The 13,041-nt window shown below is 54.6% G+C and overlaps 1 protein-coding gene across 1 annotated transcript; it reads left to right on the top strand.

Moving 5' to 3' along the window:
• The first annotated feature begins 5,162 nt into the window (after positions 1–5,162).
• On the top strand, positions 5,163–5,564 carry NHLH1 (nescient helix-loop-helix 1). Its single transcript, XM_041003431.1, has one exon. The coding sequence runs from the start codon at positions 5,163–5,165 to the stop codon at positions 5,562–5,564; it is 402 nt and encodes a 133-aa protein (XP_040859365.1).
• Positions 5,565–13,041: the final 7,477 nt, after the last annotated feature.

The raw sequence follows: 13,041 nt of genomic DNA, 5'->3' as shown, positions 1-13,041 counted from the left end.
CTCCATACCTTCCACAAAGCTTTGGTAACCTGGCAGCTCTGCCCCTACCCTCTGTTTATTGTTGTTATTTTAAAATTTCTTTCTCCCCGTGTCTCTATCTTTTTGTGACTGTCTTTCCCTTCCCTCGGGCCTTTTACCCACTGCTCTGATTTCATTTGTCCTTTTCCTTTCTGCACATCTCGGTCTCTGCCCCTGCCTCTCCCTGCTCTTCCCTCCATTTCCATTCTCCCTCTCCCTCTCCCATTCGCATCTCTCCTCTCTCCCGTGGCACTCTCTCCTGAGTCCCCCAGTCTCCCAATTTCTTGGACGGGGAGGAAGGCAGAAGGATGGGGAGGTAGGACTGTTGTTGCTGGGGGCTCATTAGGAAGAGATTGGTTTTTAATCAGCGCCATGGCAATGATGATGCAAGAACTGAGATGCCACCTGATCCCCTGCCCCTCCCTAGCCCCCCTCCTCAGGCCTCCTTTCCCCTCCAGCTCAGCCCATCTGCTGGCGCCTGGGCACCTGTCTGGGCCTGCCCAGGTGGGAGTTGGCACCTCCCAGACCTGGGGGTGGGGGGAGGGAGGGAGCTTGGGGAAGAATTATGGGACTCCTCAGGGAATGCCTCACTCTGGAGAAAGCCCAAAAAAGGTTGATCAGAACAGGGAAATGGCAAATACTTCCAACAACCTGAAGGCTGACCACGCTTCCTGCTAGGGTTCTAGGTCATTGGCAGCATGATCTTATTCTTTGCCACGACAACTTCAGCAGCAGAATCAGCCTTCCGTAGCCCCGTTTTGCAGGGAGAGATGTTGAGGCTCAAGAGTCTGTGATGTGTCCCAGCTCAGCTCACACAGCTCTTCCCTGCAGCTCCTGGCTGTCTCTAGAGTCCTTTGCACTCATGGTTCGTGTTAGATACAGGACTCAATGGTGACCATCAACAGCTGTGCAGGGGAAAGCCTCAGATGCCCAAACCAGCCGGCTGCCTCCCTGTGCTGTCCCTGACCACCTCTGCTGCTGCTGCCGCCACCCTGCAATACACACAAACACACATGTGCACATTCACAAACATGCACAAGGACACACAGCACACAGGCATGCTGCAAGTGGCTGAGTTATTCATGTGAACTTGGTCCATGCCCATTTGAATTTAACTTTTCTCATTGTTACTTGAGGCCCTGGTGCACTCACAGCCTGTGGGGCTGCCTTTCCTTCTCCCAGGGTCCTCCCAATCCTGCATCTGCCTCTCAACACTCGTCTCCTTTTCCTAAGGCCCCTAATTACCAGTGCGTCAGGTTAAAGTAAGACATTTAGGAAAATTCCTTGTGGGACTCTATGTCCTGAGTCTGGTTCTACTCCTCCTCTGGTGACTGGGCCCGGAGGAGGGTGGGGACCAGGGTTACAGGGGTGGGGAGACTGAGTCCCAAGGTATGAGGGCAAGGGCACCAGCCTTTATGAAGGAACAGAGCAGTGGCCAGGGCCCTGGCGTCTTGTGTCCTGGACTCTGTGTCCTGGTTTTGTCAAGAGCTCCTTTCTTGGCTCCCTTGCTTGGAACTGGGGAAACCTTCTTCCCAGGTAAAGGAGACACAGAGGAGGAGCTGTCAAAGTTCCAGGGGCACTCAGAATTTCTGACACTTCAGCCTGGCTTGCTGGGAGATGGGGGGTTCATCTGTGGTCCTGCCCTGGCTCTCGCCCCAGCCCCACCCCTTCCCCAGCTCTCCATTTCTTGCTTATGAAATATGCATGGAGAACAGATGTCCCTGCTCCCCCTCTACCCACACTCCCCCCCAGGGCCAGCCCCCGCCCCCAGCTCCCAGGGGGTTCCCAGATCCCTCTGCCAATGACTGCCTGGCCTGGCTGTTTAATATTGATGAGGGGGGGCCTGGCCAGCCAATGGAAGGCTGGGGGTGTGTGTGTGTATCTCCATATATATATACACAGGGCTGGGTCAGCTCAGGTGTGTGTTATGTATCTGTGAGTGTGTGTGTGAGGGCTGGGTGGCCCTGGTGAATTGTCAGGTCTACTCCTTCCACCCGGGCCCCACATCTCCTCACCATGTGTACCCCTTGCACCCACCCCGGATCCTGTACAGCCATTCAACGCTGCTCCCGAGGGCTCTAGAAAGCTGGTCACTAACTTTGCAGACGGATGAGCCTGAGAAGCCAGAGGAGACTGGGGCCACCAACGTCACCCCCTGTCCTGCCGGCTGGGATCCCCTGCCAGGGTCTTCCTAGGTAAAGAGGGTCCAGGGGGTCGGGTCGGGGTGGGCGTGACCATCCCCTTCTCCAGCTCAAGCTACCTCTCACACATCTCCTTCTGGGATTCCTCTCTTCTTTGCTGTGCCTCTCCAGCTCTGCTTCTCTTCTCACTCCGTGTCTCTCCTTTGACTCCATGCCTCTCTAACCTCAGCCCGGCTGAAGCTGACAGAAGTAGGGCTGGGAAGTGCTAGCCTGGAACGTTGATATCAGAAGTGGGTTTGGGCATTGGGACTTGATAGGGAACTAGAGACTGTGCTGCTGGGAAGTCTGTGGAGCAGGTGGAGATGGTCTGGGCCAGGTGGAGGGAGCAGCGAGAGAGGAAGGCATGGCATAATGACCAGGGATGGAGGAATGAGGGACCAGGCAAAGGGAGAATCACACTGAGAAATTCCACAGCTGAACTCTTGCTCCCAATCCAAGCCTGGGGACTGGGTGTTGGGAACAAGAGACATACTGGGAGATGTCAATTTTGGGGCCTCCCATCCAATTGCCATCCCCTCTTGCTCCCCTGGACCCCGGCATATGAGGTGTGTTCTGTATTTTAGCGCTGACCACCTTCTCCTTTGTGTTATGGTGTGGACATACTTGTGTGCCCTGCCATCTCCACGGAGCTTTTTAAGTGTGGACTTGGCTGGAACTTGTCTTCTCCGTGGTAGGATGGGGAAAGGCCCTGGGGGCAGAGCTGGGGGGTCTTGCAGGCAGCAGCGCCAGGGCCAGGGAGGAAGGGGAGATGTGATTGGGGGGCAGCCTCAGCGCCTGCTTCTGACCACTAAGGAAAAGTGAGGGCAACTGAGAGTCCTCCTGTCCCCCTTGATGCATCCTCCCTTTCCCCAGCTTTTCCCAGGTCAAGCTCTTGCCTTATTCCCCGGGAGCAAGTACCAGATTTTCTTTCTTGTCTCAGGGTGAATGCCACAAGGGTGAATCCAAGAAGCTGTCTGTGTCCTCCTTGTCTGCCTGCTGACAGATGTGTTTTGGGCTGTGGATGTGTCAGGATGTGTTTTGGGCTGTGGGAGAGTGTTGGGGCAGGAAATGGATCACTTTTCCCTTCCCAGCCCTCCTTGTAAAGTCTCCAAAAGGGCCAGGGAATGTCATGGGCTGCTGGTGATGAGGACAGAGCTGGAGGAAGGGCTGGTCCTGGGCTGGGAATTGTGGCCAGAGGAGATGCTGTTCTGGTAGGATCTGATGTAGGCAGCGGCTGTGTTGCGGAGGTCCAGGGGGCTGGGAGGGACCGGGCTGGGCCAGCTGTGCTGAGCTCCATATGTCCCAGTCCACTGTACAATGGGCAATCTGCATGTCTGCCCACCCTCCACCCTCTAGGAGCAGGGCTGCAGAGGGGCCCTGCAAGGGAGGGGAAAGGGTTGGCAGAGCAAAGCCTGCAGCTTTGCTCAAGGTAGGAAAGGTCTAGAGTCATAGGCAACCTTTCTCAGCACTGCGGCTCTGATCCTGCTCAGCTTTTCCCTCTCATTTGTTTACCTGGTACCATTAAAAAAAAAAAAAAGACATGCACAATCCCAGGGTCACCGTTTTGGCCCCTTTTAAGAGTACTGCTCAACACTGTGAAGAATATTCCCACTGGTGTGTAGCAGAGCTGCAGGCTCATCCATGTCGCCTATGTGTAACTGTGTCATTTTAGCAACTTCCCTTGTCCTGCCTCCAGCTTGTGGCCACCTACATTCTATTTTCTACTTCCATGAATCAGAGGCCTCATGCAGAAGCAATTGTACAGTATTTGTTACTTCAGCCTTGTCTCCTCTGGCTTCATTTTTAAGACTTCTCCCTTTTTAAGACTGGATAATATTCCCTCGTGTGTTTCTGTCACATCGGGTTCATCTGTTTGTTCACTTACGGCCACTTGAGCTGCTTCTGTCTCTTGGCTGTCATGGGCAGTGCTCCTGTGAACCTGGGTGTCTTTATCTGGCTATGTACCCAGAAATGGGATTTCTGGATCGTGTAGGAGTTCTGATTTTTAGTTCCAAGGAACATTCATACTGTTTGCCACAGAGGCTGCGTCGTGTATCACCTCCCCAACAAGGTCCGAGGAGTCCCATTTCTCTACAGCCTTGCCAACATTAACTTTGTTTTATTTTAGGAGTCGGTCTGATGGGTGTGAAGGGATAACTCATTGGGTTTTGATGTGCTCCCCTCATGATTCGTGATGTTAAGCATCTTTCTCATATACTTGTTGCCTGTTTGTGTGTCATCTTTGGAGAAATATCCGTTCAAACCCTTTGCCCATGTTTTAGTCAGGCTACATGACTTTTTATTACTGGGTTTTAAGATCTTCACATGTCCTGTATATTAACTCCTTGCCAGGTATTTTCTTGCATTCTGTAAGTTGTTGACTGTGCCTTTTATGTTCTGAAGTTAAGTTTGAGGCTGTCCCACTTTGCTATGTGCGCTTTTGTTGCCTGCGTTTTGGATGTCATATCCAACAGATCACTGCAGGTCCAACATCTCAACACGTTGCGCTATGTTTTAGAGTTCTATCCTCCCATCCTGCTGGGTGTGTCCTCATCAACCCCCCTCCCCCCTTGTGACTTTCCGGGTTGTCTTCCCTTCTGGGTTGCGTTCTTTCCGCTGCTCTCCAACTGCTCCAGCTTCCAGCCCAGACTCCAAAGCCCCACCTTTGTGCCCGTTCTTCCTCGCGTTCATAGCTTCATCCCCGTCTCATCCCCTCTCAAGCCGCCCTCCTCTGCACCACCGCGGGAGCTGTCCACTTCTTCCTCCCTCCTTCTGATCCCGTTGGTTTTCTTTTTTCTTTTCCAGGCTCCGGGCTGGGACGGCGACCATGGAACCCTGAAGTGGCTCGGCTTGCCAGAGCTCAGTGTCCGGTGCCCTTCCTGCCCCTCCCGCAATCCGCATTCAAGCTCCCGGAGGGAGGGGTGGGGAGGGGATCCCAATCGCCCAGGCTCGGGGTCTTCCATCATGATGCTCAACTCAGATACCATGGAGCTGGACCTGCCTCCCACTCATTCGGAGACCGAGTCGGGTTTCAGCGACTGTGGGGGCGGGGCGGGTCCTGAGAGTGCTGGGCCGGGGGGTCCTGGAGGGGGCCAGGCCCGGAGCTTAGAGCCGGGAGAGCCAGGTCGCAAAGACCTGCAGCACCTGAGCCGGGAGGAGCGCCGGCGCCGACGCCGTGCCACTGCCAAGTACCGCACGGCGCACGCCACGCGGGAGCGCATCCGTGTGGAAGCCTTCAACTTGGCCTTCGCCGAGCTGCGCAAACTGCTGCCGACGCTGCCGCCTGACAAGAAGCTCTCCAAGATCGAGATCCTGCGCCTTGCCATCTGCTACATCTCCTACCTGAACCATGTGCTGGACGTCTGAACTCGCCCCGGAGTCGCGCTTGCTCTGGGCTTCTGCGTCTCTTCTCACTGCTCCCTCCCGGTTCGGAGCGGCGCCTCCTCCTCCCCAGAACCCGCACCGAGGTGCCCAGGCGCAAAGGCCGCCCGCTCAGGCAGGGCTCACCACCTCCACTTGAATGCGACTTTGTTTCCCCGGGGTTGGGCATCCTCGGGGCCGTTTTCCTGTGGGGGTTGTTACAGCCCAGTGGGTCACAATGTTGGCTACAACCTACAGTATGGAGCCCTTGCTGGGCTAAGGCACACTCAGGATCTCCCTGTGGCTGGTCAAATGGGTTGCTGCCTCTTCTTACCCCTAGGTCCAGACTTTGCCTGGCCCCAGACCCGTCCTTGGTCCCCCATGGTGGGTATAGGGCTTCTGTACTGGTGACCGCGGGCAGGGGTCTTCCTGCTCCCACTTCAGTCTAGCCAGCTTGGGGATGGGGTGGGGGGGGGTAGGGAGTAGGAAGACCTCTGCCAGGGGGGACTCTGAGCAGCTGGAACAACTCTACTTCACTTTTGTCCATCTTATTCTTGAAGTTTAAAAGGTTCAGACCTCAGACCCTACTTGGTAGTGAGTGCCTTGTCCCAGCAATTCAGCATCCCTGCCTCTCCCGCTCCTCCCATCCCAGCTTCCCTCCTCCCTGTGTGTCACTAGAGAAAGGATAAATCCAGATCCTGGATGAGGGCCGACATCCCAGCGAAGGCCCAGACCACTTGCAAGCGGCCAGGCCGTGAGTGGGCAGCATCTTGGCCTACCCTGAAAAGGTGCAAAACCCGTTTGGGTTCCATCTCCCTCCGCTGCAGGAGGTGAGGCCCTATCACCGTCCTCTGGGAATGTTCACTTCTCCTGGCCCTCCAGCCTGGTGTGTGTGTGTGTGTGTGTGTGTGTGTGTGGTGGGAAGCTCCCGTAATCAACCTTTGGCAGGGGAAAAGACCACCTTCCCGGCCTGGTGGCCCTCTGCGCCCCTCTCTCCAAGTCCCCGAGCCTCGCCTGCTCACTGCCGCCCAGGGTCAGCCTACCACGAAGGCAGCCCCTTTGGACCTGCGCAGGAGACGTACTCACTCATGTCCGTATTCTCTCTTCCCTCACACCAAACTGCTCGCTGCAAGGATATTTATTTATGTATGTATTTATTTATTCATCTATGTATTTATTTATTTATTTATAAATGTCACTATTTATTGCCGAGTTGTGCACTTTGGGGTAGAGTGAGGCGCTCCCAGCAGCGGCCTCTCTTCTTACCTCCCTTGTTCCTCACCTCCTGCTCTGCCCCCAGGTATGCCTGCATCCCCTGCGCCCCCCATGCCCAGCCCCGTCCTCCATGCCACTGCCTATCCGGACGCACTAGTCGTCTTCCAAGCTAGTGCCCCTCCGGGCATCCTTGCTCAAGGACCCTCCACCCCCAGACAGTCCCACTCACCCTGCCCCGGAACCCTTGCTTCTTCCCTATCTCCTGAAAGCAGACCCCGAGTCCTGTGTGTGATTCCCTCCTGTGGCATTTTCAAGTTCAGACAGACATTAAAGTGACCTCGTTCTAGCACCAGGGATGGCTGTGGATCACTTGATTGGGTGGGGAGGCTGGCTTTTGTTTGTGGGAAGATGGGACCAAGTCTCCTAGGCCTTGATGGTTCTTCTGAAGAGGCCTGGCAGCTCAGAACGGCGGAGGAATGAAGACAGGGAGAAGGGCCACAGGGTACGGGCCAGGGGCAGGTGTAACCCACAGGCCCCATGTGTGCCCCGCCTGACACCGAGTGACACTCACCGACTTCTCTGATGTTGTGCTCGGCTCCTGTGTCCCATGGGCTTGAGCAAGAGCCAGGTGTCCCAGGGGGACTCCAGGAAACAGGTGTCTGTGGGTTCACACTGTCAGGAAGGGCCGTGACATGAACTTGTAACATTGGCTTCGCCTCTGTGCACCTACACTGGGTCAGAACTCCTTTCAATGTCACTTCCTGGCCGTGTTGTGGTCCCTAGCTCAAGGGGACTGTGGAGCACACGCTGGGGGACCTGGACTGAGAGTGGGGATGGGGCTTGGAAACAAGAGCCCTGAAAGGACATCCAAGGAATCCAAATTATGTGAGAAACTGAAGCCCAGAGGGGGGACGAGCCAGGCCCCGACCCCACAGCTAGTGGGGAGGCATAGCTGAGGCTGGGACCCGGGCTCCTTACTTAGGCCCTTCCTGCCACCCGCCCTCGACCTCGCTGAAATGAGCTGTCGGCAGGTGGCGCTCTTTCAGATCCTCCGTCGAAGGAATCGGTGAAAGCAGAGGCTCCGTCTGGGTAAGAGCATCCTTGGAGGCGGACTGATGTCTTCAGACACCAAAGGGGAGAGACAGAAACAGACCTTTCCAGGGCCGAGGAGCAGAAGCTATGATTCACAACAGCTGGCACTGCCTGGCAACAGAGGCTCCCACCTGTGGGGATACTGGGGACTGGGGGCACTCCAACTTCAGCGAGACCACTGTCAAGGTCACTAGAGAAGGCTGGGAGGGAGGAGCGGGACGGAGGTGATGTCTACCAATCCCTGAAGGATCTTCATCTTTGATGAGCGAAGAGAAACATCCAGCAGCAAGGAGGATTTGAGTTAGACCTAGGGAGTTCCCCCATGGAGGAACCATGCAAAGTGCCCTGCCCAGAGCCCGGCAAGAAAGAGGACCAAATTGAGGTCGAGGGGGGGGCATCTGTTGGAGGGGGACGCAGAAATCAACTGCCCCCAAAGGCAGGTGAACCCTTGTCCAGAGAGGTGCTGTGCTGCCCCAGGATGCTGGGCTGGGAACCCATGGTTTCCTCTCGTGGCCATCCTGTGTGCTCTGTGCCTCTCCTCAGTCGAAAGCAGGAGGACTGGTGCGGGGCGGGGGTCTCCCCACGAGGATCTCCTAGTGCCTGGGGGAGGGACGAAGGGAGGCAGCCACAGCTGTTCTACAGCTAGCCACAAATTTCTTCAGATAATCGATTGGCTTCGGCTGCCGAAGGAGGTGGAGAATGGGAGGGGGAGAGAGTTGCGGAACCCCAGTGGGAGAGAGACCAGTCTGGGTGGGTGGAAGTCTTTGGACAGAGTGAGGGCTGCGGGACCGTTAGGGAGTGGGGAGGAAAGGGGTTTTTGTGAGAGGACAGTTGGGTGGGAGTCGGGGCACTGGCCAGGGGAGCCAGGAGAGCCAGTTTGGAGTTCCAGGTAAGAGGACTCTTCCGTCTCAGCCCTGCCTTCCTCCGGAGTATCCCATGGCCCCTTCGGCCAATCCCTGCCCACCCCCATCGTGTGGGCCCCAGGCCTCCGTCCTGTCCCTCGGTGTGGTTCCCTCTAGCCTCTCGGCAGTGGCAGAGCAGAAAGCCAGCCTCCAGGCTTGGAAGTCAGGAGGCTCCCAGCCACGCCCCTCACCCGCCTGCACACAGCCACGCTCACACGCACGGGACACCGCAGGCTGCCAGGCATATGGCCCCTTTGTGCCTGCACAATGGAGGCCTGGTCCGTGCCCCTTTCTGGGTGTGGGCACTATGTGTATGGGGGGCAGGGCGTTCTTTCCTCTCCCACACTTCCGTTTGTCTGCAGCCCCTCAGGCCTGACTTCTTCATCTCTCTTCTTCCTCTCCCTGGAAGGATCCTTATGCCACTCCCATGCTGTATTTCTTACTTCATTAAATAATATTTATTTTTATTTAAAAGGCAGATTTTTTTCTTTCTGTTCTTTTTTTTTTTTTTTTTTTGCAGAGGACAGAAAGGAAGAGATAAAGCTTTCATCTGCTGGTTCACTCCCCAAATGGCCACAATGGCCAGAGCTGAGCTGATCTGAAGCCAGGAACCAGGAGCTTTTTCCTGGTCTCCCACATAGATGTAGGATCCCAAGGGCTTAGGCTATCTTCTGCTGCTTTCCCTCGCCATAAGCATGGAGCTGGATCAGAAGTGGAGCAGCCGGGACTTGAACCGATGTCTATATGGGATGCCAGTACCACAGGCTAAAAATTAGCCCGATATGCCACACGCTGGCCCCTTTCTACTTCTTTCTTGGTTTCAGTCCCAGTGCCGTGCAAGGACAGAAGGAGAAGGCACCCACCCAGGTTGCATGAGAGAGAGAGGAGAGAGGGAGAGAGAGGGGGCAGAGGAGGTGGCTGTGGCAGCAGCAATGTGCTAGGAGGAGAGAATGAGAAGCCATGCCTCTTGCAGCGCCAACAGCCTGTGAGGGTGCTGGTTCGAGTCCCGACCCCACGTGCTCCAGCGAGTAACTAACACACTCTCCCTGAGTGTAACCTTTCGCATCTATAAAATCAGGTCGATGGCAAAATCCTCCAGGGTGTCCTGAGGGTTAAATGAAATCCTTGTGAGGGTGCTTGGCTCCCTAAGTACTTGCCAAATGAGACCTAGGGGCAGTAAATACAGGTCAGCCTGTACTGGTACACTCTCGGGGTGCTAGGTCAGGGGAGGGGCTGGACTTACAGCACCCCTCCCACCAGACCAACTGGGCACCCACGAGCTTGCAGGCTTCCCTGGAGAGATGGCTCCGGAATCAAGACTCTAGTGGGGTTTCCTGATGTATCGCTCAGAAGTCCAAGTGGACACACAGGAGTGCTGAGCAGGGCGCAATATCTGAGCTAACCTCCCTGGAACATGCAAGTAGGCAAGTTATGAAATCAACTGCAGCTGAGGAGACGCAGGGAATGGGAGAAGCAGAAGGAAAGAGGGGTGCGTGTTTGAGGAGTGGCCTGGGGACTCTTGCATTGAATAAGCAGCTAGAAGCTAGATCTAATTATTGCTTGTTGAACACTGCCCCCTGCTGGCCACTAGCAAAGATGTTTTTGACATTCCTTCTCTTGCTAGGTAAGCTGCAGGGAAACTGGAAAAGAAAACTCCGGTTAGGGACAAAGCTGGAGGCAAATGTGATGGGACCAGCAATTCAAAGTTCTGTGCTTGTGAGGGAAGGTGGTGGAAGGAAGATGAGAGAGGGTTGGTGTCTAACGAGGGATGAACAGAGGCTAGAAATCTGCATATTTCATGTATAGGTGTTAGTGGTTTATGATATTCAGATCTGCTTTTTCCTGTCTGTGCCTCTCTCATTTGTTGCATATCTGTTTATGCCCACTCTGCATCTGGGGAGTCTTAGTGGCTTCTGAGCTTTTGTACATGCGTGCTTCTTTGGGAGTGTTTTCTTTATGTGGGCCTCCAAGTGGTGTGCACTCCGTTATCTAGGCAACTGTGGGGTGTGACGCAAGGACTGAAAGCCAGAAGCCCTTCTGCTCCCTCCAGCCCAGGGCCACGGGGTTACTGTAGGTGGTGGTATTTACCGACTGCAGACATTCCAAGCTCAGAGCCTTGTTTGCTCTAACTCTGGGCCTCCCAAGCAGGGTCTCCAGCGGGATTCCCACTGAACAGGAGGAGTGAGGAAGGCCCTGTTATCAGAGCCTCTAGGCCAGACACCTCCTTTTTATCCATCCTGGAGTTCAACTCCAGCTTTCTCCTCTTTCAGTCTTCTCCCAGCCTCCTTCATGGATGGATGCTATTTATTCAGTGCTGTGTATGGCCACTGAATAGCCAGTGTGTACTGGACGCACTCTGCTGGGTTCTGACATACACGCTGTGGCTCTCCCCACTGTCTACTGAGAAGGGGACATGTAGAGACAGGCAAGTAAGCATAGCACTTTCCTGACAGTAACAAGTAGTACGTGCAAGGAACAGAAGCAGTTGCAAGAAAGGGTGTGATGGGGCTGGCACTGTGACACAGCAGGTAGAGCCCTGGTAGTGCTGGTGTCCCATACAGTTGCTAGTTTGAGTCTCGGCTGCTCCACTTCTGAACCGGCTTCTTACGAATGCACCTGGGAAAGCAACAGAAGATAGCCCAAAGTCTCGAGCCTGTGCACTCATGTGCCAGATCTGGAGGAGGCTCTTGGTTCTTATTGTGGCCATTTGAGGACTGAGCTGCTTTAGAAAGGAAACAAATCTCTCTTTCTGTCTCTCCCTCTCTCTCTGTCTCTCAAAATATAGAAAATAATCTTTCCAAAGAAAAGAAACAGAATGAACTCTGACCTGGTGCTGGCGAGGGAGGAAGCTGCCGTTTGAAGGGTGACAGGTGCACACAGTGAATTCTGTGGCTTGCTGTCAAGGCTGCGCTCGCTCCCTCCTTCAGCTCTTTTGGTGGCCAGAGGCGCTGCTTCCCGGCTGTGGGTGTGGACCTTGCCGGGAACTGCCTCTGGGGGAAGAAGCCAGGGAGAGCCAGGAAAAGCCGTCCATGTCCAGGGAGGTCATGATGAAGGCTAGTGGTTAAGATGCCCACACTCTAGGGCTGATGTCACGACTCAACAGGCTAATCCTTCCCTTGCATGTGCCGGAATCTCATATGGGCACTGGTTTGTCCTAATTGCTCTACTTCTCATCTAGCTCGCTGTTTGTAGCCTGGAAAAATAGAAGAGGGTGGCCCAAGTCCTTGGGACCCTGCACCTATGTGGGAGGCCTGGAAGAAGGTACTGGCTTTGGATCAGCTCAACTCTGATCATTGCGGCCATTTGAGGAGTGAACCAGCAGATGGAAGATTTTTGTCTTTCTTCTCTGTAAATCTCCATTTTCAATAAAAATAAGTAATTTTTTTTTTAAAAAGATGCCCACCTCTGAGTTGAATGTTTGGGTCTGATTCTCTGCTCTGCTCCTGGTTGCTGCACACTGTGGGAGGCGGCAGGGTTGGTTCCAGTGTCAGGGTTCCTGCCATCCATGTAGGAGACCTGAATGGAGCTTGGGCTGTGTGTCTTGAAAAAAAAGTCTGGACCCCAAACAGGCGTGGTGAGCAAGAATGCACAGTGAACGCTTGGTGTTCTGAGGACTTCGAATGCCGGGGACATGAAGGCTGGGAGAGAATGAGGTGGAGGGGTAGAGCAGGTCCCTGCCAGCAGAGGCCCTGGGTGCATGGTGGCAGAAACCGTGGGTGCATGGTGGCAGAAGCCCTGAGTGTGTGATGGCAGAAACCCTGTGTGTGTGATGGCAGAGGCCCCGGGTGTATGATGGCAGAGACCCTGGGTGAGTGGTGGCAGTGGCCCTGGGTGCATGGTGGGCAGTTACCACTTTGCAACAGGTGTGGGGAAGCCAGTGAGTATTTATTCTCCAGTAGAGGCGCTAGATGCCATCACAAGTTAACTGCAATGTCACACCAAGGACAATTATTTCATTTTCTCTGAGACCTTTTATCTACTGTTTTTTGAAAGGCAGAATGAAGGAAAGATGGAGAAAAGGAGAAGACAGATATGTGCTCATTTACTTCCTAAATGGCCTCAAGTGACCTGGCTGGACCAGGGTAAAACCAGGAGCTAGGGACTTCTCCCAGGTTTGTCACATGGGTGGCAGGGATCTAAGTACTTGGACCATCTTTCACTGTTTCCCCAGGCCATTATCAGGGAACTGGATCAGAAGTGGACCAACTGGGACTCAAACTGGTGTCTATATGGGATAGTAGAGCTACAGCCTGTGGATGAACCTGCTGAGCTTC

The sequence above is a fragment of the Ochotona curzoniae genome, unplaced genomic scaffold (assembly GCF_017591425.1).
Source record: "Ochotona curzoniae isolate NIBS_2020 unplaced genomic scaffold, NIBS_Ocur_1.0 scaffold_2683, whole genome shotgun sequence".
Lineage (NCBI taxonomy): Eukaryota > Metazoa > Chordata > Mammalia > Lagomorpha > Ochotonidae > Ochotona > Ochotona curzoniae.
Note: the sequence above shows the minus strand (reverse complement) of the source record. Positions and strands in the feature narration are given on the sequence as shown.

Coding starts and splice junctions, on each gene's coding strand:
- NHLH1 (XM_041003431.1), top strand. CDS start 5,163: ATGATGCTCAACTCAGATACCATGGAGCTGGACCTGCCTCCCACTCAT.